This window comes from Mustelus asterias, chromosome 2 (genome assembly GCF_964213995.1).
Source record: "Mustelus asterias chromosome 2, sMusAst1.hap1.1, whole genome shotgun sequence".
Lineage (NCBI taxonomy): Eukaryota > Metazoa > Chordata > Chondrichthyes > Carcharhiniformes > Triakidae > Mustelus > Mustelus asterias.
In genome coordinates this window covers 65,594,201-65,617,881 of record NC_135802.1, presented here as the reverse complement: position 1 = coordinate 65,617,881, position 23,681 = coordinate 65,594,201, and the positions used below count along the sequence as shown (strand labels likewise).

The following is a 23,681-nucleotide window of genomic DNA, read 5'->3' as shown; positions in this document are numbered from 1 at the left end:
TTTGTTTTTAAGAAATTCAGAGTTGTATGATCTGGGAAGCATTATCTGAAAGGATATAAATAAATATCTTGGACATTGGAATACAGAGTAACATTTCAAAATTTACAAACCTCCAAACTTGGAAGCATGGCTAACAAACGAGGATGACACCAAAACAAAATACTGCAAATGCTGAAAATCAAACTAAAAGCAGAAAATGCTGGTAACATCCAACAGGTCCAAGACCTTTCAGGTCTATGGTATTATCTTCCATGAATGATCAATCGACTACAATGACTTTGATAGGCCAGCAGAACAACAGAGACAAGAGGGAGCTGAAATTTTATACAGAGACGTGCAATATAACACATTTGGCAGATGCAATCCAGCTTAATAGCAAAGTTATAAAGAATGTACAGGGACAGAATGACCCACGGGTTCCAGAATGCAGATCTTCAAAGGTGACTGGACATAGTGAGCAGGATTTTTTTGGGTTTTTCTGTTCTTTGCATCCCCCACCGCCGGGAAACCCACAGAAAAATTCCCGTCTGAGAGAGAGTAATGCACATGGGATCTTGGATTTCATGAAAAGCATGAAGTACAAAAGCAGGGAGCTTACTCTGAACTTTTCTAAAGCTTTAATTAAGCTACAACTAGAATATTGCGCCGAGTTCTGACATCACACTTTAGGAAAGGATGTGAAGTTTCTTTAGAAGGATGTAAAAACGATTTGCCAGAATGGTTCCAGAAATTAAGGCATTTCGTTATAAGGTTAGGTTGGGGAAGCAGGGATTGTTCTTCGTGGAGCAAAGAAGGTCAAGGGAGATCTGTTAGAGTGTCTAAGATAAAGACAGGTTTACGTAAAGATAAACAAAGAAACACTGTTCCCATTAGCTGATGGTTTAAGAAATAGAGAACACAGATTTAAGGTGTTAGACAAGAGGCATGGAGGAACACATGAGAGAACCCTTTTCTTTTGTGCAGCAAGTGGGAATGACATGGAATTCATGGCCTACAAGGGTGGTGGAAGTTAAGGCAATCAATTTAAAAGAAAATTCAATAGACAATGGAAAGAAATAAACTGGTACGGTTACAGGGATAGAGCATGGGAGCACGACTGACTGAACAGTTCTTACGAAAAGTCATCAACCCAAAATGTCAACTTTTTCTCTCTCCATAAATGCTGTCTGACCTGCTGTATGTTTCTAGCATTACTGTTTATTACTGTTCAACTTGTGGGCAATGATTATTTAAAGTTTCTGGTTTTATTTTCCCCAGATCCTACCTTTTCTTTAGTAGCGAGTCACAGTATCGTGCCAAAAGTTCTGGAGATTTACTTGACGACTGAGCCATTTTTGTCACTGCATTATTATTTATGAAACGTCCACATGCCTGCATAAAAGCAAGCAACATTTTTCAGCATTATAAAAAGAATGGTTAGGTCTTCACATATTCAACTAGGCATTACCAAGTGACAGACAACAATTTCAAATCTTGACATTCATAATTTTTATCTGAATTCTAATCAAATGCTCGTACAAACTTTCCACAAATTTAATAATTCTTCTGAAAACCGTTCATGATTTTCCTATTTTTGTGTACTAAAATTACAAATGTAATTCTATTCTAATTCATTAACGAGAAAAGTCAACTACTTATTAACAGACCATTTTAATAGTCTCTTATGTGGCTTAACAGACTTTGCTGTTCAGGTTACACAGGAACAGCAAGCCTTTCAACCCCTCAAGTCTGTTCCACCATTCAGCCACATCATGTCTGAATCTGTGTCTCAACTGCATTTAACTACACTGGCTCCATATCCTTCAATAATCTTACCTAACAAAATTCTATCGATCACTCTTGAAAATTTCAGTTGTCGCAACATCCACGGTCTTTTGAGCATGCAAGTTCTAGATTTTCACTACCTTTTGCATGAAAATGTGCTGTGTCATGGGAAAGACAAATGGACTAACACAAGTATAATGCAGCACTTGGTCGATTAATCCTACACCAGGGCCTTGCTTAAAGCCCCCCACCAAACCTACCTGGACATGTCACTAGAGACCTGCCTTGGCTGCCACTATTTCCCAAGGGAGGCTGTCAGAGTTGTAATCATCTGCTAAAGCACAACCTGCAAACAATATCTGGAAAGGAATGATTCTTCTTAAGTGAAGGTTACCATGGCAGGAAGCTTTCATGCCTCTGCATCCTTACAATCCACCACACAGACTTTTGCATTGCACAGCTGTTTCAAACACTTGACAACTGATATGTTTGCAAGGGGCAACAGTGTCTTAGCCTTTTTCTATGGCAGTATGAGACTGGTTGCGCAACACTACTTCCATCAGTGACCAAACTGCAGAGAACTGTACACTGAAAACTATCAGGTCTCTTATCAACTTGATGACATAAATTAAATTGTACACCCATACCCCAAATAAAACGAATCAATGGATTATCGATTATCAATTATCCGGAAGGATAGGATTTTTGATCTTTGCCACTGGAGACTTTTGACAAGATACATCAATAAGCTGTTAAACTCTCCAAACTTGTTCCCCCATTACAATTTATCATAGGCTGGAGCCATCACTTTGCTCAATTTATAAAGTGGAGGGAATGAAAAAAATCCAAGTGAACCTAGTTGGGTCAAAAAATTGCATTGTTACATCAGTTATAACCCAGCGAACATTGTCAGGGCTCTCTGCAACTTACCATGGGTCCAGGAAGTGGAACAAAACATGCCATCCAGCAATTTACTTTGCAATTTTGAACTTCATTGTTTGCTGTTGATCGGTGCTTTGCAACATGTTCCTCCACCCCCCCTAAACTTTGCATTTATTTCCTTGCTACATTGTAAATGCGAATAGAAATGATTGAATTAGTTACATCAACTGCTAGAAGTAACATCTTACCTTATCCAAAGCAGCCACAAAACCAGCATCATTGTTAAATGCTGACATCACTAATGCATTATACTTCTTATGAACATCCAGAATTGTCTGTACATACATTTTGGGATCCTGGGTCAAACAAAGAGAATGAAAAAATAGATATGCATATACTAATCACAATATGAAGGTTGAAAATAATGAACAACTACTTTCAAACACAACTCAACAAGTTTATTTGGATGCACTCGAGACATGCTCGTGTACAAGTCTAGAAGCCTAGGTCACTGCTTGGAGATTGAAAGTGGAGTGGTTGGTAGCGCATCGCCCTACACAGAAGTCATTTCAGCGAGTGGTATTGTAGCTCACTCTGGGGGAGCACACTCACCTGCTCCTGGCCCAGTCCTACTTTCCAGTCGCCCCAAAGAATGGGAAATTTGATTTTAATATACGTTGATAGTTCCATGCGCTGTCGCCACTGCGCACAAACACAATTAACACGTATGAGTAGATTAATGCAAATGTGTGCAAAAACGTTAGCACTTGTAATACACATTTCCACCATCGAATCAGCACTTCGTTAAACCTGGCTGCTAAAGCAGTTTGGCAGCTTCAGCATAGTGATACATGCCAACTACACTTGCAGTTTATTGCTTAGACTGTTTAATCAAAGTTTCCATTGTTTTGTGACTCATGCTGAAACTTAAAACTGGACTGAAATTATATAGTGCAATGACCAAGAATCCAAAATTGTTTAGTTTACTTCACTAAATAAGAATCTTGCAAACCCCAAGTCCTGCAAAGTTAATCCCATGTTTCAACATCACAAGTGTTAAACTGCAATGGCTCCCTAAACATCAATTTAGAAGAATGAACATAATGGTCATGCTGCGCGAGTGAACATGTTGCTGAACTGTGATAACCAGACCCAGGCTCCGTAATTAACCAGGAAAAGTCTTCAACATTCACATCTTTCATTGTTTATGCCAAGCAAACCTAAATTTAGTTATTTTACAGGCAGACTTTCTGCTGCAATTCAAAATGAAATTACTGAAATTTTGTTTAGTTTGTTATAATTCTCCTTTTTATTTGTTCTTGGATGGTGAGCGTCGGTGACGAGGTCAGCATTTGTTACCCAATCATAATTGCCCTTGAAGTGGTGAACCACTGCAATCCATTTTGTCAAGGTACATTCAGAATACGATTGGTGTGTGACTTCCAGGCTTTTGATCCAGCGACAAGTAAAGGAACAGTGATATAGTTCCATGCCAAGGTGGTGTGAGACTTGGGATGGGAACTTATAAGGTGGTGGCGTTTCAACATTTCAACTGCCCTTGTTCTTACAGGTGATCAAGGGCTTGGGTTTGGAAAGTTCAGGCAAATGAGGCTTCACTATTTGTTGCAGTGCATCCATCTTGTATAGAGTATACACTACCACCAGCACAGAGAGGCAGCAAAGGAGTGAATGCTTAAAGTGGTGGATGGGGTGCCAATCAAGCAGCTACTTTTCATTCTGGTTGGCGTCAAGCTTCTTGACTGGCACTCATCTAGGCAAGTTGAGTGTACTTCATCACACATCCAATTTTAAAATTTCCCGAGACGAATACTGTTGGTAAGACCAGCATTTGTTGTTCATCTCTAATTGCCCCGAGAGGGTGATGAGTTTCCCTCATGAGCGACTGAACTGGTGCCTTGTAGATATTGGACCGGCTTTGGGGAAATCAGGTGGTGAATTATTTGCTGCAGAACTCTCAGCCTTTGACCTGTTCCTGTAGGTGCAGTACCTATATGGCTGGTCCTGTAAATTTTCTGGTCAATTGTAACTCCGAGATGTTCATCAATTCAGCAATTGTAATGTCCTTGAATGTCATGGGGAGATGGTTTGATTCTCTCTTGTTGGAGATGGTCATTATTTGACACTTGCATGGCATGAATGTTACTTGCCACTTATTAGCCCAAGCCTGAATGTTGTCCAGGTCTTACTGCATATGGGTACACCTGCTTCAGTATCCAAGGAGTGGTCCTAAATGCAATCATCAGCAAACATCCACACTTCTGACTTTATGGATAGAAGGTGATTGATAAAGCAGCTGAAGATGGTTGAGCCTAGGACACTGCCATGAGGAACTCCTGCAACGATATCCTAGGCTGAAATGATTGACCTTCAATAACCATCACCAGCATCCTTTGTGCTGAGCATGACTCCAAACAGTGGAGAGTATTTGCCCTGATTTCCATTCAGTTTTACTAGGATCGGACCCCTTGAGCCTCACTCAGTCGAATGTTGCTTCGATGTCAAGGGTAATTTCTCAGTGCAGCTTTTGTCCATGTTTAGACAAAGGCTAAATTGAGATATGGAGCTGATGGCCCTGGCAGAACCCCAAATGAGCATCAATAAGTAGGTTACTGCTAAGTAAATTCCATTTGATAGCAATGTCAAGATCGTTCAGCACTTTGCTGATGATTGAGAGTAGACTGGTGGGACTATAATTGGATGGATTGGATTTGTCCTGCTTTTTGTCACCTGGAAACACTCAATTTCCCACATTGTTGGGTGGTTGCAACTGTACTGGAATGGCATGGCTAAGGGTGCATCTAGTTTTGCAGCACAAGTCTTCAGCGGTACAGCCTAGATTTTGAAAGAGTCAAAAAGAGCCTTCTGTCTCTCACCAGAAGAATTCTGATGAGAAACGGTGTAGATTCATGACAGTAATTTAGTTCAGTTGCTCAAAAAAAAAAGTGTACAGCTACATCAAGCAAAAGAAAAAACTTACGATCACAAGAAAAACTCAATTTTCAGCAAGGTGATATGCCTAGTTTAAGTTTTACTCAAAGCAGATAAACCAGACTCAACCAAAATAACTATAGGCATTGCCACCATTTTAAACCATACTTATTGGTACTTTTTTCTTCCCACATATTTTTAAAGATTGCCTAAGAAAGCAAAATCCTCTCTGACCCCAGAAAGGATGATATGGTGGTGTGAGGGGGAGGCGAGAGGAAAATAAGAACTAAGAAAGTAATGCAAGTTTTTAAAAAGCATGAAAAGCATAGCTAATCAGACGTCAGCAACATTTGTATAAAGATAGCAAATTAGAAGACAAAGTAAGCAGGGGATCAGAGATTAACTTTCTGCAGATTAATGTTCTATAACTCACATTTAAAGCAGCTTCTCCACACTTCTCAATGGCAGCCAAACCCTGGTTATGAATGTGTGTTTCTAGAAGCTTCTTCAGCTCCCCAAGTCCATCTTGGATTCGAGAAACTAGGTTATACATCCTACCCAGATCTGCCAAACCAAAAAGACAAATCTGATCAATGTCAAAATAATTATTAGAGTTGAACATTCTGCTTATTCAAAATCTGGGACATGTTATTTGACTCTTCAGAATAATAAACAACATTTTAAAAATGGAAAATACACACCAAAACCTGTAATCATACACTGGCCATTAGCTATCCTTAAATAAAATGCATCAGACTCGGTTGCAATTGAGAATAAAGAAGACATACAGAAAAAAATATTTTAAATATTTTTTAGTAGTCCTCACTTCAGACCTATAACAGTGTTTCACAGTACCTGGTTATAGAGAAAAATCATTTTTCTGCAATGCTGGTTTCTCCATTTCCGAATGGTTCAGCTTTAAATCATTTAACATATATTGAATTAACACAACAATGGTAAACTTGAACACCACACTTGAAAGTTAGAAAGTAAAACTTCTGCCTTTCACAACATTAGGAGGTGAAAGTGCTTTACATGAAATGAAGTATTTTTGAAGGAATGCAGTCAGCACTGAATGTAGGAAAGGTGGCAGCCAATTCGTGCACAGCAAATTTCCAACGGTAATGTGATAAATGACCAAATGATTGATTTTTGTGATGTTCATTATGGAATAAATATCAATGAGGATGCTAGGGATAACTACGGGCTCTACTTCAAAATAATGCAATTGAATTTTCAATGTCCACCTGAGGGAGTGGCGAAATGGCCTCATAAGATATAGGAACAGAACTAGGCCATTCTGAAGCCAAGATAGACTGTTAGGAAGGCAGTGAACAGATAGATGCATGCTGTTGAATGAAATTAAGAGCACCTATTGGAATTAAGCAAGTGGCAAGCAATGATCACTGTCTCTCAGTTCCCTAACCTGTGAAAGCGGGCAGAGTTGAGGGGAGACCTTAGGTGAAAAAGATCAGCCATTTTACAGTTGCTTTCTACAGGAGCTATAAAGCGTAGGAGCAGAAGTGGGCTATCAGGCCTATCAAGTTTGCTCAGCCATTCAATGAGATCATGATTGATCTGATGTGATAATCCTCAACTCCACTTTCCCACCTTATCCTATTACCCTCAATTCCCTTACTGATTAAAAATCTTGAACATACTTAACAATTTAGCCTCTACAGTCTTCTGTGATAAGTAAGTCCACAGATTCACTCTCCTCAGAAGAAATTCCTTCTCACCTCTTTCTTAAATGGACGCTTTCTTATTCTGAAACTATGCGCGCTGGTCCTCGACGCTCCCACAAGGGAAGACAATCTCTCACCTTTGCCTTGTCAAGCTTGCTGAGAATCCTACGTCACAATAAGGTTGCCTCTCATTCTTCTAAACGCCAATGAGCATAGGCCCAAACTACTCAACCTCTCCTCAGAAGAAAATCCCACCATACCAAGGATCAACCTAGTGAACCTTCTCTGGAGTACCTCTAATGGAAGTATGTTTTTCCTTAGATAAGGGAACCAAAACTGTTCTCAGGTGTAGTCTAACTAGTGCCTAGTTTTAGCAAGACTTCCCTATTTTTATATTCCATTCCCTCTGAAATAAAGGCCAACATTTCATTTGCCTTTCGTATTACCTGCTGAATTTGCATGCTATCTTTTGTAATTTATTCATGTGGATTCGAAAATCCCTCTGCAACTTTTTACTGTCTTTCTCCACTTTCAACCCCGATATAGACTCCGTCATCCTCACCACTTAGTTTCCTAACTATTATTGTGTCATCTGCAAACTTGACAATAGTCCATTCACTTCCCTCGTCCAACTTTTACAGATGCACCATAGAAAGCATTCTGGTTGTATCACAGCTTGGTATGTCTCCTGCTCTGACCAAGACGCAAGAAACTACAAAAGGTCGTGAATGTAGCCCAATCCATCGCGCAAACCAGCCTCCCACCCATTGACTCTGTCCACACTTCCCATTGCCTCGGCAAAGCAGCCAGCATAATTAAGGACCCCACTCACCCTGGACATTCTCTCTTCCACCTTCTTCCGTCGGGAAAAAGATACAAAAGTCTGAGGTCATGTACCAACCGACTCAGAAACAGCCTCTTCCCTGCTGTCATCAGACTTTTGAATGGACTTGAATATGGCACCCACTAGTTGGCCCCTCTTCTCCCAACTCTAGTTAGCAAGTTCCTCTTCAGTCCGAGGACATGTCTTTAACCCTGATACCAGGCAACACAGATTCTGGACTCCTATCATCTTCCGTTCCCTCTCCTTGTTTTTCACCAAATTCCTTAAGTTCAACATTTTGTAGAACCAGGCCCCATGCTACCTATGCCACGTGTTAGCAAAAGCATCCTGCATTTATACTAGCAAAAATTCCAAGACCTGACTCAGCCACTGCTGTCAGTAATTACCAGGTGCCATGGAACTGGGCTCCATAATACTGTGTTACAAGATTTCCTCCGGGTGCTCCAGTTTCCTCCCACAGTCTGAAAGACGTGCTGGTTAGATGCATTGGACATGCTAAATTCTCCCTCAGTGCACCCGAACAGGTGCCGGAGAGTGGCGACGAGGGGATTTTCACATGAACTTCATTGCAGTGTTAATGTAAACTGACTTGTGACTAATAAATAAACTTTAACTTTAGATACTGGACAAAGACAAACAAGTGCTCCATTCAGTCATATAGATGTCCCTCATTTTACAAATAAACAAGAGCCTCACCTTCATTTTTATCAGCATCTAATAAGTTCTGAAACTCCGTATGAAAAATTTCTAGATGTTTTTCAATAAGTACTTGTTCACATTTACGAGCCAGCTCATCTTGTGTACTTTCATGAAGATAAACCTGTACGCGGCGTTGTTCTTCCAGCAGCCGAGCTTCCGCCTGCAAAACAAAATTTACCGTCACCCTCAAGATTGCTTTTAGTTCAAAGGCTTCAGTCAGCTGACAAAAGTACCTCTAAGTCATACATGAGGAATATGGGGAGTGGCAAGAGCAATATTCTGAGGGGGACAGTATAATTGAGGAAAAGTGCGCAGATAAAGGAAAGCAAGGAGGATGAGAGAGGGAGGGAGGATGATATGCAACACAACACAATTCTCCATCCTCCACACCCAAATTTATGTAAATAAAAATGCGAGGCTAGGAAAATAAGTAGAAGGGCTTCCAAAAACAGGTCAAATCAGTGACTATAGATTCCATATACTTTCTACTTATGCGAACTGCAGTTGCTTACTTTTTTCATGTATTCTGTTACAGGGTTTTGCTGCAGAAATTCAGTGCTTTCCCTTGTGTAAAATCTCTCCGTGTCAGCCAAAAATTGTGACTCAAATGATTCTTTATACACTGTTAATGTGGGTCCCTTTGCAAAAGCATCATCTTCATTCAGCCCAAGTTCCACTGTGAATAAAGTAAAAGCAATGAACAAAAACATCCAGCTTGGTAAGTTTTCATGTAGTAGAAGGTTCTGCTGACACACATTACCACAAATGTCAGAGCACTACATTGAAGGAAGCATTACATTTAAGGAAGCACAAGAACTTCAAAATTACCATATGACTGAACCACACCGCTGATCAATCTGGTGTTGATGGTTTCACCATTTCTCTCCTTTTCAATCAGCTTCAAAACTGCATTCGTAACCTGACAGGAGGAGAAAAGATATTTTAGTTACCCAATACCAATAATATATATATTAAATATTTATTGCTCTCTTATAAGCTCTAATTGTGTAAAATTAACTTCATCCATACACATGCAGACAGTAAGAAGGGCCGCTTGGTATGGTGGTTAGGACTGAAGTTGGCATTAAAAAATTCGAAACAAACACAAACTCAAGCAGAGTATCTTTAGCTTTACTTTTCAAGCCAATTTCCCCAACTGAGATCCAGCAACTAAAGAGTATAAGCTCTCTAGTACACAGGGATATTCCATACACATTGAATTTATGTTTGGAAAACAAAGGTAATTTTAAGGGATTTATATTTGTATTGATATAAAAGGTATAGTTTTAACTGTTTAATTCAAAGTTTCTGTGCCTGGAAGGGTAAAAAGCTATAGCTGGATTCATGCTCGGCAAAGGTGCTTGTATGTGTGGAGGTTGGTTAAATTTCAACTGTCTTCCTATTATGCTTAGAGAGAGTTATGGTGTAAAGAATAAATAAAAGGCATGTGGGTGTTACTTAGCAACTACTAGTCTTTTTAAGGGAAAAAAGCTCAAGTTTTAGATTTTAGCTGGATGTTGCAGTTCGAGACAAGACATTGGGGAGTGAATGTCTCAATTCTGCCAGGAAAAGTTGGACAGGACATGGAAGTTGCAAAACCCAAGCTTCCTAAGGAACAAGCTACAGTCCAGATAACTAGGGAATTTGGGCAGAAAGAACGTCTAAGATGACTGGAGTTAAGAGAACAGAGACCAAGGTATTTTTCAAAGAAATCGAAGAACATTTTAAAAAGAGCTCGGAGTTAAAGATACAATTGCAATAAGCAGATTTAAAGTAGGACAGCAGACTTCAAAGTCAACATCTGAAGCCATTTTAATACATTCTGGGAATTGAGAATTACAGCAATTGTGAACAGTTTGTACAGCAGTCAAGACGAAGAAATTCTAAAGTGGTTGGTACAAATCCTGGACTGGACCAACTGTTCAAAGTGATGCGCAAGCTTTTACTTGTCACTTAGAAAACATGGACTGGATTTGGAATGCAAACTGCTAATGGAAAGCATTATTGTGAACAAAGATTTTTAAAGCGTGTTTTTGGAAGTGGAGTCTAAGGTATGAGGGATTAGAAAAAAGACAAATATTGGATTTGAGTCACAGATCAGCCATGTTGTCATTAAATGGCAGAAGAGACTCAGGGAACAAATGGCCTACTTCCATTCCATGTTCTCAATATACCCACCATGTTAACAAAGGTCCAGCAATTTTGCAGCAAAAGCAGTGTTAGAATAAAGATTTTTATGGTTGTAAAAGTGCTGAGAAATCAGTGTTAAGCAAAAATAACTGCAGTCTCATTTTTAATTTAAATTTAAGACACACCTTGATAAAATGCTCATGGACAAAATACTGAATTTTAAATAATTGCGGGAAAAAAAATCCATGGAAAAATACTTGCCTGTTTATTTAACGGTCTAAACAAGCAATCTCGCCATGTCACCAAAGCAAGCTGTAATAAATAAAGAAAAGGTTTAAAATAAATGTCAGTTACAAATAAATGACTTAATTAATCATGGTGACCTAATGATAAAAAAAACAAACCTGAAAATATCCAAATATAAAAAACAATGCTCTATTGAGGACTGGAGTTTTTCTGTACAATGTGAAATTTTAAAGGATGTTTTTTAAAAATAAGTTTTCATACCAAACTGTAGTCTTAAGATACTGAAAATTGAAACTAGGTTTAAAAAGAGATTCACTATAACACCAGGAATAAGGTTTTAGTTATGAGGAGTGATTTTTTTCCCCGTTAGATCAAAGGTTTAAGTTAAATCTTACACAAGTTTTCAACGTGTTAGAATTTCTTTACTTTCATTGGTTGCGAGTCCATAACGAGAGAATATTCAAAAATTAACACAAAGATGAGGGTAGAAGTTTTTTTTAAATGGAGAGGATTGTTAGGACATGGAATGTCTAACCCAGTGGTTCCCAAACTTTTTTCACTGGGCTGCACTTTCGGAATAAAAATTTGCTCGCGCCACACCGAATTTTTTATTGATAATAAATACATTTTTTTAAAAACTCCTAGCAGTGCTTGATTCATAACATAGAACACAACTACTTTATAATATCATGGGACATCCAGAAAGGGTAAAACAATGCTTGTTTAAACCATGTTTAAATGTTTCTTTGATTATCCTTGAATCTTCCCGCCACACTTGCCATCCTCTCTCACCGCACCAGTGTGGCGCGCTTTGGGAACCACTGGTCTAACCGAATGAGTAGCAGAAGCACACTGGCTTCTAAAAGATATCTGAAAAATTGAATCTCAAGAGGCTTATGAGAAAAGCCCTGGTGACTGGAAAGTAGTAAAATATAGGTACAATAAGTCAACTGGTCTCCTGTATGATGTGAAAGTCTATGACAAATTAACATAGCAATGAAGACTGATCCAATGAAAAGGGCAGGAGGACATGGAGGGACATAACTAGGCATACCTAAAAATGAGGTGTCAACCTGTGATACAACACAGAACTAATTGCATGCCAAACAGCAAAAGCAACATGCAATAGACAGAACTAAAAGACACAAAAGAGCAGATCCAAACTCTTCCATTCTGCCACATCGAGTCATGAACAGTGGTAGACAATTAAACAACTGAGAGGAGGAAGCGCCACAAAAATCCCCATCTTCAATCAGTGTAAAAGACAAGGCTGAAACATTTGCAACCACCTTAAGCCAGAACTGCCAGGTGGATGATTCATCTTGGCCTCCTCCAGAGACCCCAGTATCACAGATATCAGTCTTCAGAAAACTGCCCACATATGTCCTGTACACAAAAAGGCAGGGCAAATCTGAAAGGGGTCATTATATAGCCGTACCAGTCTACCACTCGATAAAACAGTAAAGTCATAGAAGGATCATCGGCAGCTATCAAATGGCATATACTCAGGAATAACCTGGTCACTGACGCTCAGTTGGGATCCGCCAGGGTCACTCAGCTCCTGACCTCATTACAGTCTTAGTTCAAACATGGAACAAAAGAGCTGAATTCCAGAGGTGAAGAGAGGGTGACCACCCTTGGTACCAAGGTAGCATTTGACTGAGTGTGGCATCAAGGAGCCCTAGCAGAACTAGAGTCAATGGGAATCGGAGGAAAAATCTCCTGTTTGGAGTCATGCCTAGCGCAAAGGAAGATGGTTGTTGAAGGCCAATCATCTCAGTCCAAGGACATCACTGCAGGAGTTCCTCAGGATAGTGCCTTCGGCCCAACATCTTCAGTTGCTTCAAATGACCTTTCCTCCATCATAAGTGGGGATGTTTGCTGATGATTGCATAATGTTCAGCACCATCCATGACTCCTCATATACTGCAGCAAGGCCTGGATAATATTCAGGTTTCGGCTGACAAGTGGCAAGTTACATTCATGCCACAGAAGTACCCAGCAATGATCATTCCAACAAGAGAATGCAACCAGCTCCCCTTGATATTCAATTCCAATATCATCGCTGAATCCCCACTATCAACGCACTCAGGTTAATTTGACCAGAAACTGAATTGGACCAGCCATATAAATGCTGTGGCTACAAGAACAGGTCATAAAGCTACTAATTATGGAGTAATTCAGCCTCTAGCCCCCAAAGCCTGTCCACCATCTATTAGGCACAAGTCAGGACTGTGATCGAATAGTTTCCACTTGCCTAGACGAGTGCAGCTCCAACAACACTCAAGAAGCACGACTCCATCCAAGTCAAAGCTTGATTGGCAACCCCATCCGCCACCTTCAACATTCATTGCCTCCACCACCAACCCACAGTGTGAACAATATGTACCATCAATAAGGGGCGCTGCAACAACTTGTCAAGGCTCCTTTAAGAGCACCTTCCAAACGTGAACTCGACCACCAAAAAGGGCAAGGGCAGCAGATGCACGGAAACACCAGCACCCGCAAGTTATCCTCCAAGCCACATACAGTGCCAAGTCAGTATGGTTTCTCCATTCGTTCACCATTGTTGAGTTCAAATTCTGGAACTCCCTTTCCAACAGTGTTGTAGGTTACGCATGCCACATGGACTGCAGCATCTTAAGAGCAATTCGGGAAGGATAATAAATGCTGGCCTAGCCAGTGACACCCACATTCCATGAAAGAAAGAAAAAAATCCAAGTCTTGTCCCGTTGCTTAAATGTTCTGTAGGTATATACCTTACATAGGATGGATTAAATTCATTTGTGGCATTAAGACAATCTCATCCATATTGCCTTCAAAGAAGTCATCAGTTGACCCAATGTGTTTTAATTGGCAGAAAATTTACATGTATATCAGGCACATTCATTGTGATGACACAGGGTGAAAGTAACAAAGGAAGGATCTACTTCAAACCTGGATTAAAACAGTAACAGAACGAAAAAAAGATGTAAAACTAAAATTTGTAGATTGCCTATTACTTAAGAAACTCAAGGGTTAACTCAATGACAATTCATTCAAGTTCTGTATTACACTTCACTTGTACTTGTCTCCCCTTAAGTGCACTTTAATTCGCAAGAACTCTATGGTAAAGCATACTTCCCAATACATTAGGAATGAGTATCAGCACAGAAAATCAAAACCACTATATTCTGTAACAATAAAAATGAAAACATTCTATTTGCAATCCAGCACTGTTTCATGTGCATGAATCTTCTTCAAGGAAGACTACCCAATAAGTGGGGTGACGAGTCAGGACTGGACTTGTCCACTATTGAGGTATTTAATTCCCACAATCTTAAGTGCTTTCTGGATGTTGGCATGAATGGCCAGATGGGCTCCCATCCCAAAAGTTCAATTGTCAGGTATCAATGTGGGGAAATTCAGGAAAGTGACAGGAAATATGACAATCCATAGCAATATCAGATCACGTTAAGGTTCCCACCTATTCCATTGCTTATGCCTGGGGATTCTATAGAAATTCCAGTAAGAAGTCTCACAACACCAGGTTAAAGTCCAACAGTAGCACGAGCTTTCGGAGCGCTGCTCCTTCATCAGGTGAGTGAAGAGTTGGGTTCACAAACCGGGCATATATAGACACAGACTCAATTGCAAGAAAATGGTTGGAAAGCGAGTCTTAACAGTTAATCAAGTTTTAAAGGTACAGACAATGCGAGTGAGAGAGGGTTAAGCACAGGTTAAAGAAGTGTGAATTGTCTCAAGCCAGGACAGTAAAGTAAGATTTTGCAAGTCCAGACAAGTCATGGGGATTACAGATAGTGTGACATGAACCCAAGATCCTGGTTGAGGCCATCCTCATGTGCGCGGAATGTGGCTATCAGTTTCTGCTCAGCGATTCTGCGTCATCATGTGCCTTGAAGACCGCCTTGGAGAACACTTACTCAAAGATTGGAGGCTGAATGCCCTCAACTGCTGAAGTGTTCCCCGACAGGAAGGGAACATTCCTGCCTGGTGATTGTCGAGAGGTGTCCATTCATCTGATAAATAAACCTGTTGGGACTTTAACCTGGTGTTGTGAGACTTCTTACTGTGCCCACCCCAGTCCAACGCCGAATCTCCACATCATAGAAGTTCCACGTCAGCAAGCAGGAATCTTGCCATAATAGCTAAATATCAATCTCACTTGGTTCTGCAAAGGGGCAATACATTTATGCCATTATATTTGAACAATGACTTCTTTGGTCTACTTGGCTGTTACATTAAAACATACAACTGCTTTAATACTTAGCACTTGTAAAATGTATGAAGAAAAGCATCTTTTTCATGCTGCTGATATGGGCCCAATGCAGAAGAGATTTACTAGGATGCTACTGGGACTTGATGGTTTGAGTTGTAAGAAGAGGCTGGACAAACTGGAATTTTTTCCTCTGGAGCGTAGGAGGCTGAGGGGTGATCGTATAGAGGTCTATAAAATAATGAGGGGCAAAGATCAGCTAGATAGTCAATATCTTTTCCCAAAGGTAGGGGATTCTAAAACTAGAGGGCATAGGTTTAAGGTGAGAGGAGAGAGATACAAAAGGTCCAGAGGGGCAATTTTTTCACACACAGGGTTGAGTGTGTCTGGAACAAGCTGCCAGAGGTAGTAGTAGAGGCATGTACAATTTTGCCTTTTAAAAAGTGTTTAGACAGTTACATGGGTAAAATGGGTATAGAGAGATATGGGCCAAATGCAGGCAATTGGGACTAGCTTAGTGATTTTTAAAAAAGGGGCAGCATGGAACAAGTTGGGCCAAAGGGCCTGCTTCCATGCTGTAAACCTCTCACTCTATATACATTACTTAGATCAGGCAGGTGGAGGGGGAAGTGATGGCATGATGTACCATAAAATGCTCTTTGACAAGGGAGGGGAAGAGCAGAGGTCATTCACAATAGGAGAGGGCTTAGATTTCAAGGGACAAACTATATTATCTTAGTACATGGTGGGGCAAGAAAATAGCAGTATGTTGAAAAAGGGTTCCTTTGCACCATGCTCATTAGCTGAGGTGGTTCAAATTCACCACCCTCTGTTCAGTTGCTTTATGAACTTAATACTCTGTGGGAAGAGGTTTGGTTCCGAGCAGAGTTCTGTGGATAAAAACCAGGAGTTGTCACCTTGGTATTAAGTGGCTTCTTTTAACACTGGGTGAGGTTTGCTCCTGCTGAATTGCGATCTCAGTGTTACCATTTTCTAAGTAGAATTATTTTTTAAGCCTGTGCACATTAGAAAAGTGTGAAGGCCTCAGAACAGTTTGAAGCAGAAAACTAAATTCAGAAGCAGAAAGCTAAATTCAGGGGCATCGAAGATTTTTGATTCCTGTTGGTGCAATCAAGTTTATGCTCATTAGGGAGCTTCCAAGATAATTTGGGAAAAATTTAATATAAAACAGGGATAAACTGCACTTTGGGATTTCTGAAGGAAAAGGGAGTGCAAGACTACAGCATATTCTCTATGTTCAAGAGTGCCCCAACAAAGTACTATTACGTTCAGTACTATCTACAGGGGCAATGCCATTAATATATCCTGACTACTTATTTTAATACCTATGGCAATGGACAAAAACAATACAACCTGTTCAACAACAATAAATGCACTCAAAAGTGAAACAAGAAGTTTCTTACCGAATATATTTCGTAAATTCCTTTACGTCCTTCATCACATTCACGACGGACCCAGTGTCGATTGAGGTAGGCGCAGATTCCATTCAATACCTTACTAGAAAACCTGTAATCTTCCCACTGCTGGGTATAAAATTTCAATACACTCTCGTCCATCAAATCTTCACCATCCTACAAGAGAAAAACAATATTTGCGCTTTCATAATCAATTTGTCACATGAATCGGAATGCAGGGAAAATTTACAAATTGATCTAATAGAGATTTTTATTTACAAATTAGCTAGTTAAGTTTATTTATTGGTCACAAGTAAGGCTTACATTCACACTGCAATGAAGTTACTGTGAAATTCCCCTAGTCGCCACAGTCCAGCGCCTGTTTGGGTCAATGCACCAAATCAGCACGTCTTTCAGAACATGGGAGGAAACCAGAGCACCTGGAGAATGTGCAAACTCCACACAGACAGTGACCCAAGCCAGGAATCGAACCCGGGTCCCTGGCGCTGTGAAGCAGCAGTGCTAACCACTGTGCTACCATGCCACCCAGTTACATTACATTGCTGCAACCAGCAGAAAACTATGTCTGCCACCTTACTCAAATGATAATTAAGAATACTTACATAAACTACATTACAACAGGGAAAAAAATCACTTATTCCATCTGAAATACTATAGCACCTTTCCTAACACTTAGAATGGAAAGTAATCTAAAACAACTTCATTTTAGCAAATAATGATTAAAATTTAATGTTCTTCATCATTCATAGAAACCCTACAGTACAGAAAGAGGCCATTCGGCCCATCGAGTCTGCACCGACCACAATCCCACCCAGGCCCTACTCTCATATCCCTACATATTTACCCACTAATCCCTCTAACCTATGCATCTCAGGACACTGAGGGCAATTTTTAGCATGGCCAATCAACTTAACCCGCACATCTTTGGACTGTGGGAGGAAACCAGAGCACCCGGAGGAAACCCACGCAGACACGAGGAGAATGTGCAAACTCCACACAGTCACCCAAGCCGGGAATCGAACCCAGGTCCCTGGAGCTGTGAAGCAGCAGTGCTAACCACTGTGCTACCGTGCCGCCCCTAAATCATTACCCACGCAAGTAGATAATGACATACAGAATAAGCACTTGTATAATAAAACTCGGGTACTGTGACCAGTTGGAAGTGGTGCTAGCAAAGAGCGTAGTTTGGTCATAGACGGAAAAGATCAGGGCTGATGCAAAGAACATTTTTCTGAGGGCCCCACAGATTTTGCAATAGGGTGCAAATATAAATAATGGTGAGGCCATTTATTCTATTCAATAACTCATGAAAAGATGTCAATCTTGCAAAGATGAGATCCAGGTATATTGAATACTATTGCATGGCCTTTATGCCAAACAGTGAGAGTCAATATTCTTTTCCAGAAAACAAAAAGCATTATGAGCTTACATCAAGGTGCTGACCAAAGGGAAGGTCACCACGGATGAGATGGTATCACTATTTTTCATTCCTTTCATACCAAATTTTGTCAAAATCAAATGAAGAAAAATCTACTTTTTCCAAGACTGAAGTGTGGTTCTTTCCATATTTCAAAATTATTATAATAAACAAAATACTGCAGATACTGGAAAAATTCAACAGCAACATTTTTTTTCCACAAGAGTTAACATTTCAAGTTCAATACGACTCTCAATGTGCTTAACTCTGTTTCCCTTCCCATAGAACTGCCAGACCTGAGATTTTCCAGCACTTTGTTTTTATTTCAAAATTGGCAGGTTAACATCTGTGCAAGTTACTGCAATTCAAAATCTTGTACCTGTCCTTTGCACTAAATATTATTTGTATTTATATAGCCCTCAACATCATCTTATCTTGAATAATTAAACAATTACTTTTGAAATATGTAATCTATTATAGTGGCAAATGCTGTAGGCATCGTCTGTTAGTAGTATAATGATTAAGTAATGGTGACCAGGAAACCAGAGCTTCCTGCTTTTCTTTGACTGCAATTTTTAATACCCACCTGTACTAGACCAACTAGACACCTGTTTCACCTCAAATAATTAATTGGAAGCTTGGGATGCTTTAGATTCAGAGCACTCTTCATTGCATGATCCTTCCCACACAAAGCACATACCTTTCATTAAACAAAATGCCAAAGGCAACTGATTATATCCAGTGCTGGATCCAATTTTACTCCCGATATACTGAGGAAATACACAGTGGAATATGCCAACAGGTTGCAGATCTAACTTAATATGGATTAAGAGTGAGCAATATGAGGGATGGGAAGTTTAGGGGAGATTTGAGGAAAAACATTTTTACTCAGAGGGTGGTGACGGTCTGGAATGCACTGCCTGGGTGGATGGGTGGAGGCAGGATACCTCACATCCTTTTAAAAAGTACCTGGATGAGTACTTGGCACGCCATAACTTTCACACCTACGGGCTAAGTGCTGGCAAGTGGGATTAGGTGGGCAGGTCAGGGCCTTTCATGCGTCAGTACAGACTCGATGGGCCGAAGGGCCTTTTCTGTACTGCAGGATTCTGTGAATATATCTTGACAGCAAAGACAAGGAATGGAATACACACTTTGTGTATGTTAAACAGAGATCTAGAAGTCCAAGTACACAATTTCCTGGAAGTGCAAATACACATATTTAAATGAAATATTCAATAGGATTATAAAATTAGGACATACAATGCGGGATAAAAGTATCAAGAAGTTTGTACAAAATATCAGTTGGGACAAAGGCATAGAGAAAAGGGACATGTTGTCAAAACTTGTCTTGCACTCATTAGGACAGACACAATTATGCCAGGTTTCAAAGGGAACAACAATCTATACTGCATGACAAAAGAGGGTGCTGATTGATTGGCAAGCCCTGTTAGTTGAGATGTCATGATGTGGAGATGCCGGCGTTGGACTGGGGTAAACACAGTAAGAAGTTTAACAACACTTTATAAAAGCGTTGTTAAACTTCTAGTTGAGACGTTGCCATGGCAAACAGACCAGAAAGCTATCGTCCTCCATGCTTTTGTTTACTCAAAAAGGTGCAATGTCTTTTGCCTGCAGAGGACAGGTTCCTGCATATGAATATATGTAGCTTCTAACAAATAATAGAGCTACAAGCGAGCCCAACTGAGCATCTTAAATCGGTATTGGTGTAATTCTTAGTACAATCTGGATCGTTTAATAAGTGCTGTCCAACCACAGAATCACATCTAGCATTACAAATTATGTTTTGAGTTTTGCAAGCACAATATGGTCGAATACAGTCAGCTGAAGTGACACACTTTGATACAATCCACCAGTCATTAGACATACAGCCAACATACCTAGCATTGCAACAACACTGAAATTCATGTACCATATTATACATTTTGTGTAGTAGGCAGAACATCTTTTTGGCTTGAAAGCACCATCCTGTTAGTGGTTGTCACTGCATAGTAGCAGTGTGAAATGGCTATCTTCACATGTTACAGATTTTGTTCATACATTTCCCTTCCAGGGTAATTTGAGGTAAGTTGGGCACATTTCAGGTCTAAAAGTGGTAACCTTAGGCACGTGAGAGTATCCCACAGTGAGCAATGACCTGGTCAGGATAGTCATCACCCCACAGGACAGCTCTGATGTACTCTATTTCAGCTTCAGCACAATGAACAAATTGCATGGGCCCTTTTACAAGATTAAAGCTTTTTTAAACAAACAAAAGCAAGGGGGACAATAACTCCCTGTAACATTTCCCATGGCAACATCCCAACCAAAGCCAATTTGCCAACCAATCAGCACCCCTTTCTCATGCAGTAGAAATTATTGTTCCCTTTGAAATTTGGCATTCTTGTATCTGTCACAATAAGCAGGAGATGAAAAACTTTGACATTTTTTATTGACCAAGAGGCTTTGTTGCTTTTTTCAGCAAAGGTTTTTTGAGTTTATCCTCAATTACAAAATGCATGGGATGGAGAGGTTTTTTTATACATTGAAGAGATCAGGTTGAACATGCCTAAGAAAAAGATAAGCACAACAAGCAACAACAAAAAGTTAAATCCACAACTGGATAACCTAGTTATTTAATTGTCAAGGGATTTAATGCACAGTAAACACAAAGAACAAAGAACAGTACAGCACAGGAAACAGGCCCTTCGGCCCTCCAAGCCTGTGCCACTCCTTGGTCCAACTAGACCAATCGTTTGTATCCCTCCATTCCCAGGCTGCTCATGTGACTATCCAGGTAAGTCTTAAACGATGTCAGCGTGCCTGCCTCCACCACCCTACTTGGCAGCGCATTCCAGGCCCCCACCACCCTCTGGGTAAAAAACGTCCCTCTGATGTGTGAGTTATACTTCGCCCCTCTCACCTTGAACCCGTGACCCCTCGTGATCGTCACCTCCGACCTGGGAAAAAGCTTCCCACTGTTCACCCTATCTATACCCTTCATAATCTTGTATACCTCTATTAGATCTCCCCTCATTCTCCGTCTTTCCAAGGAGAACAACCCCAGTCTACCCAATCTCTCCTCATAGCTAAGACCCTCCATACCAGGCAACATCCTGGTAAACCTTCTCTGCACTCTCTCCAATGCCTCCACGTCCTTCTGGTAGTGCGGCGACCAGAACTGGACGCAGTACTCCAAATGTGGCCTAACCAGCGTTCTATACAGCTGCATCATCAGACTCCAGCTTTTATACTCTATACCCCGTCCTATAAAGGCAAGCATACCATATGCCTTCTTCACCACCTGTGTTGCCACCTTCAAGGATTTGTGGACTTGCACACCTAGGTCCCTCTGTGTTTCTATACTCCTGATGACTCTGCCATTTATTGTATAACTCCTCCCTACATTATTTCTTCCAAAATGCATCACTTCGCATTTATCCGGATTAAACTCCATCTGCCACCTCTCCGCCCAATTTTCCAGCCTATCTATATCCTGCTGTATTGCCCGACAATGCTCTTCGCTATCCGCAATTCCAGCCATCTTCGTGTCATCCGCAAACCTGCTGATTACACCAGTTACACCTTCTTCCAAATCATTTATATATATCACAAATAGCAGAGGTCCCAGTACAGAGCCCTGCAGAACACCACTGGTCACAGACCTCCAGCCGGAAAAAGACCCTTCGACCACTACCCTCTGTCTCCTATGGCCAAGCCAGTTCTCCACCCATCTAGCCACTTCTCCTTGTTTCCCATGAGCCTTAACCTTCTTAACCAACCTGCCATGTGGGACTTTGTCAAATGCCTTACTGAAATCCATATAGACGACATCCACGGCCCTTCCTTCATCAACCGTTTTTGTCACTTCCTCAAAAAACTCCACCAAATTTGTAAGGCACGACCTCCCTCTCACAAAACCATGCTGTCTGTCACTAATGAGATTGTTCCGTTCTAAATGCACATACATCCTGTCTCTAAGAATCCTCTCCAACAACTTCCCTACCACGGACGTCAAGCTCACCGGCCTATAATTTCCTGGGTTATCCCTGCTACCTTTCTTAAACAACGGGACCACATTCGCTATCCTCCAATCCTCAGGGACCTCACCCGTGTCCAAAGAAGCGACAAAGATTTCCGTCAGAGGCCCAGCAATTTCACCTCTCGTCTCCCTGAGCAGTCGAGGATAGATGCCATCAGGCCCTGGGGCTTTGTCAGTTTTAATGTTCCCTAAAAAACCTAACACTTCCTCTCTTGTAATGGAGATTTTCTCTAATGGGTCAACACCTCCCTCCGAGACACTCCGGGTTAACACGCCCCTCTCCTTCGTGAATACCGATGCAAAGTATTCATTTAGAATCTCCCCTATTCCCTTGGGTTCTAAGCATAATTCCCCTCCTTTGTCCCTGAGAGGTCCGATTTTCTCCCTGACAACTCTTTTGTTCCTAACGTATGAATAGAATGCCTTAGGATTCTCCTTAATCCTGCCTGCCAAGAACATCTCGTGACCTCTTTTTGCTCTTCTAACTCCCCGTTTGAGATCTTTCCTACTCTCTCTGTATTCCTCCAGAGCTCCATCTGTTTTCAGTTGCCTGGACTTAACGTACGCCTCCCTTTTCATTTTAATCAGATCCTCAATTTCCCTGGTTATCCACGGCTCTCGAATCCTACCTTTCCTATCTTTCCTTTTTACAGGCACATGCCTATCCTGCAGCCTTATCAATAGTTCCTTAAAAGACTCCCACATGCCAGACGCGGACTTACCCTCGAACATCCTCTCCCAATCAACATCCACCAATTCCTGCCTAATCCGGCTTTAGTCAGCCTTCCCCCAATTTAGCACCCTGCCCGTAGGGAAAATCTGGTTTGTTACTCTGCAAAAGATGCTGCAAATTAAAAGCATGGATTTTTTTATACAGTGGTTAAGGCACTTGAGTAACAGCCCAGAGGTTAAGAGTTCAATCTCGTCATGGCAATTTTTGAAATTGCATTCATTAAGTCTGGTAATTTGTGACCTGGCACTAGAGAAAATGACTAAAGCTGTTGTAGATTGTCATAAAATCCAAACTTGTTCATGCTTCAGGGAAAGGGCCCGCCACTATCTGGTCTGGCTGCTTACAACTCCAGTCCCATACTATGTGGTTGGTCCTAATAGTCTCCAAACAAACTTGAATAGTTTTGAATAGTGCTGCTTGGCAGTGTTGCCCACACTCCAAGAATTATATAAAATTAGCACTGAAACATGCCTTTCAAAGTATTTTTCTATTCCTTTTTCTCTTGTGTGCACATCTGGTTTCCCTTTGAAACCATCTAAGCATTTGCCTCAACCACTTTCTGTGGACCCTAGTGAACAAATCTCTCATTTCTCCAATGGATTTTATAATTAACTATCTTGTATTGATGACCTCTAGTT

The 23,681-nt window shown here is 40.7% G+C and overlaps 1 protein-coding gene across 2 annotated transcripts in view; it reads right to left on the bottom strand.

The window, feature by feature from the left end:
• The window catches only part of cul1b (cullin 1b), a 110,037-nt gene that overhangs the window by 31,815 nt on the left and 54,541 nt on the right, over positions 1 to 23,681 (bottom strand). For both annotated transcript variants that reach the window (XM_078236561.1, XM_078236570.1), the window contains 8 exons: positions 16,840 to 17,007; positions 11,215 to 11,265; positions 9,652 to 9,742; positions 9,336 to 9,499; positions 8,821 to 8,983; positions 6,029 to 6,159; positions 2,895 to 3,002; positions 1,265 to 1,371 (listed from right to left, as the gene is read on the bottom strand). In XM_078236561.1, the coding sequence (XP_078092687.1) occupies positions 1,265 to 1,371; positions 2,895 to 3,002; positions 6,029 to 6,159; positions 8,821 to 8,983; positions 9,336 to 9,499; positions 9,652 to 9,742; positions 11,215 to 11,265; positions 16,840 to 17,007 (983 nt within the window). The remainder of the gene's footprint in view (positions 1 to 1,264; positions 1,372 to 2,894; positions 3,003 to 6,028; positions 6,160 to 8,820; positions 8,984 to 9,335; positions 9,500 to 9,651; positions 9,743 to 11,214; positions 11,266 to 16,839; positions 17,008 to 23,681) is intronic.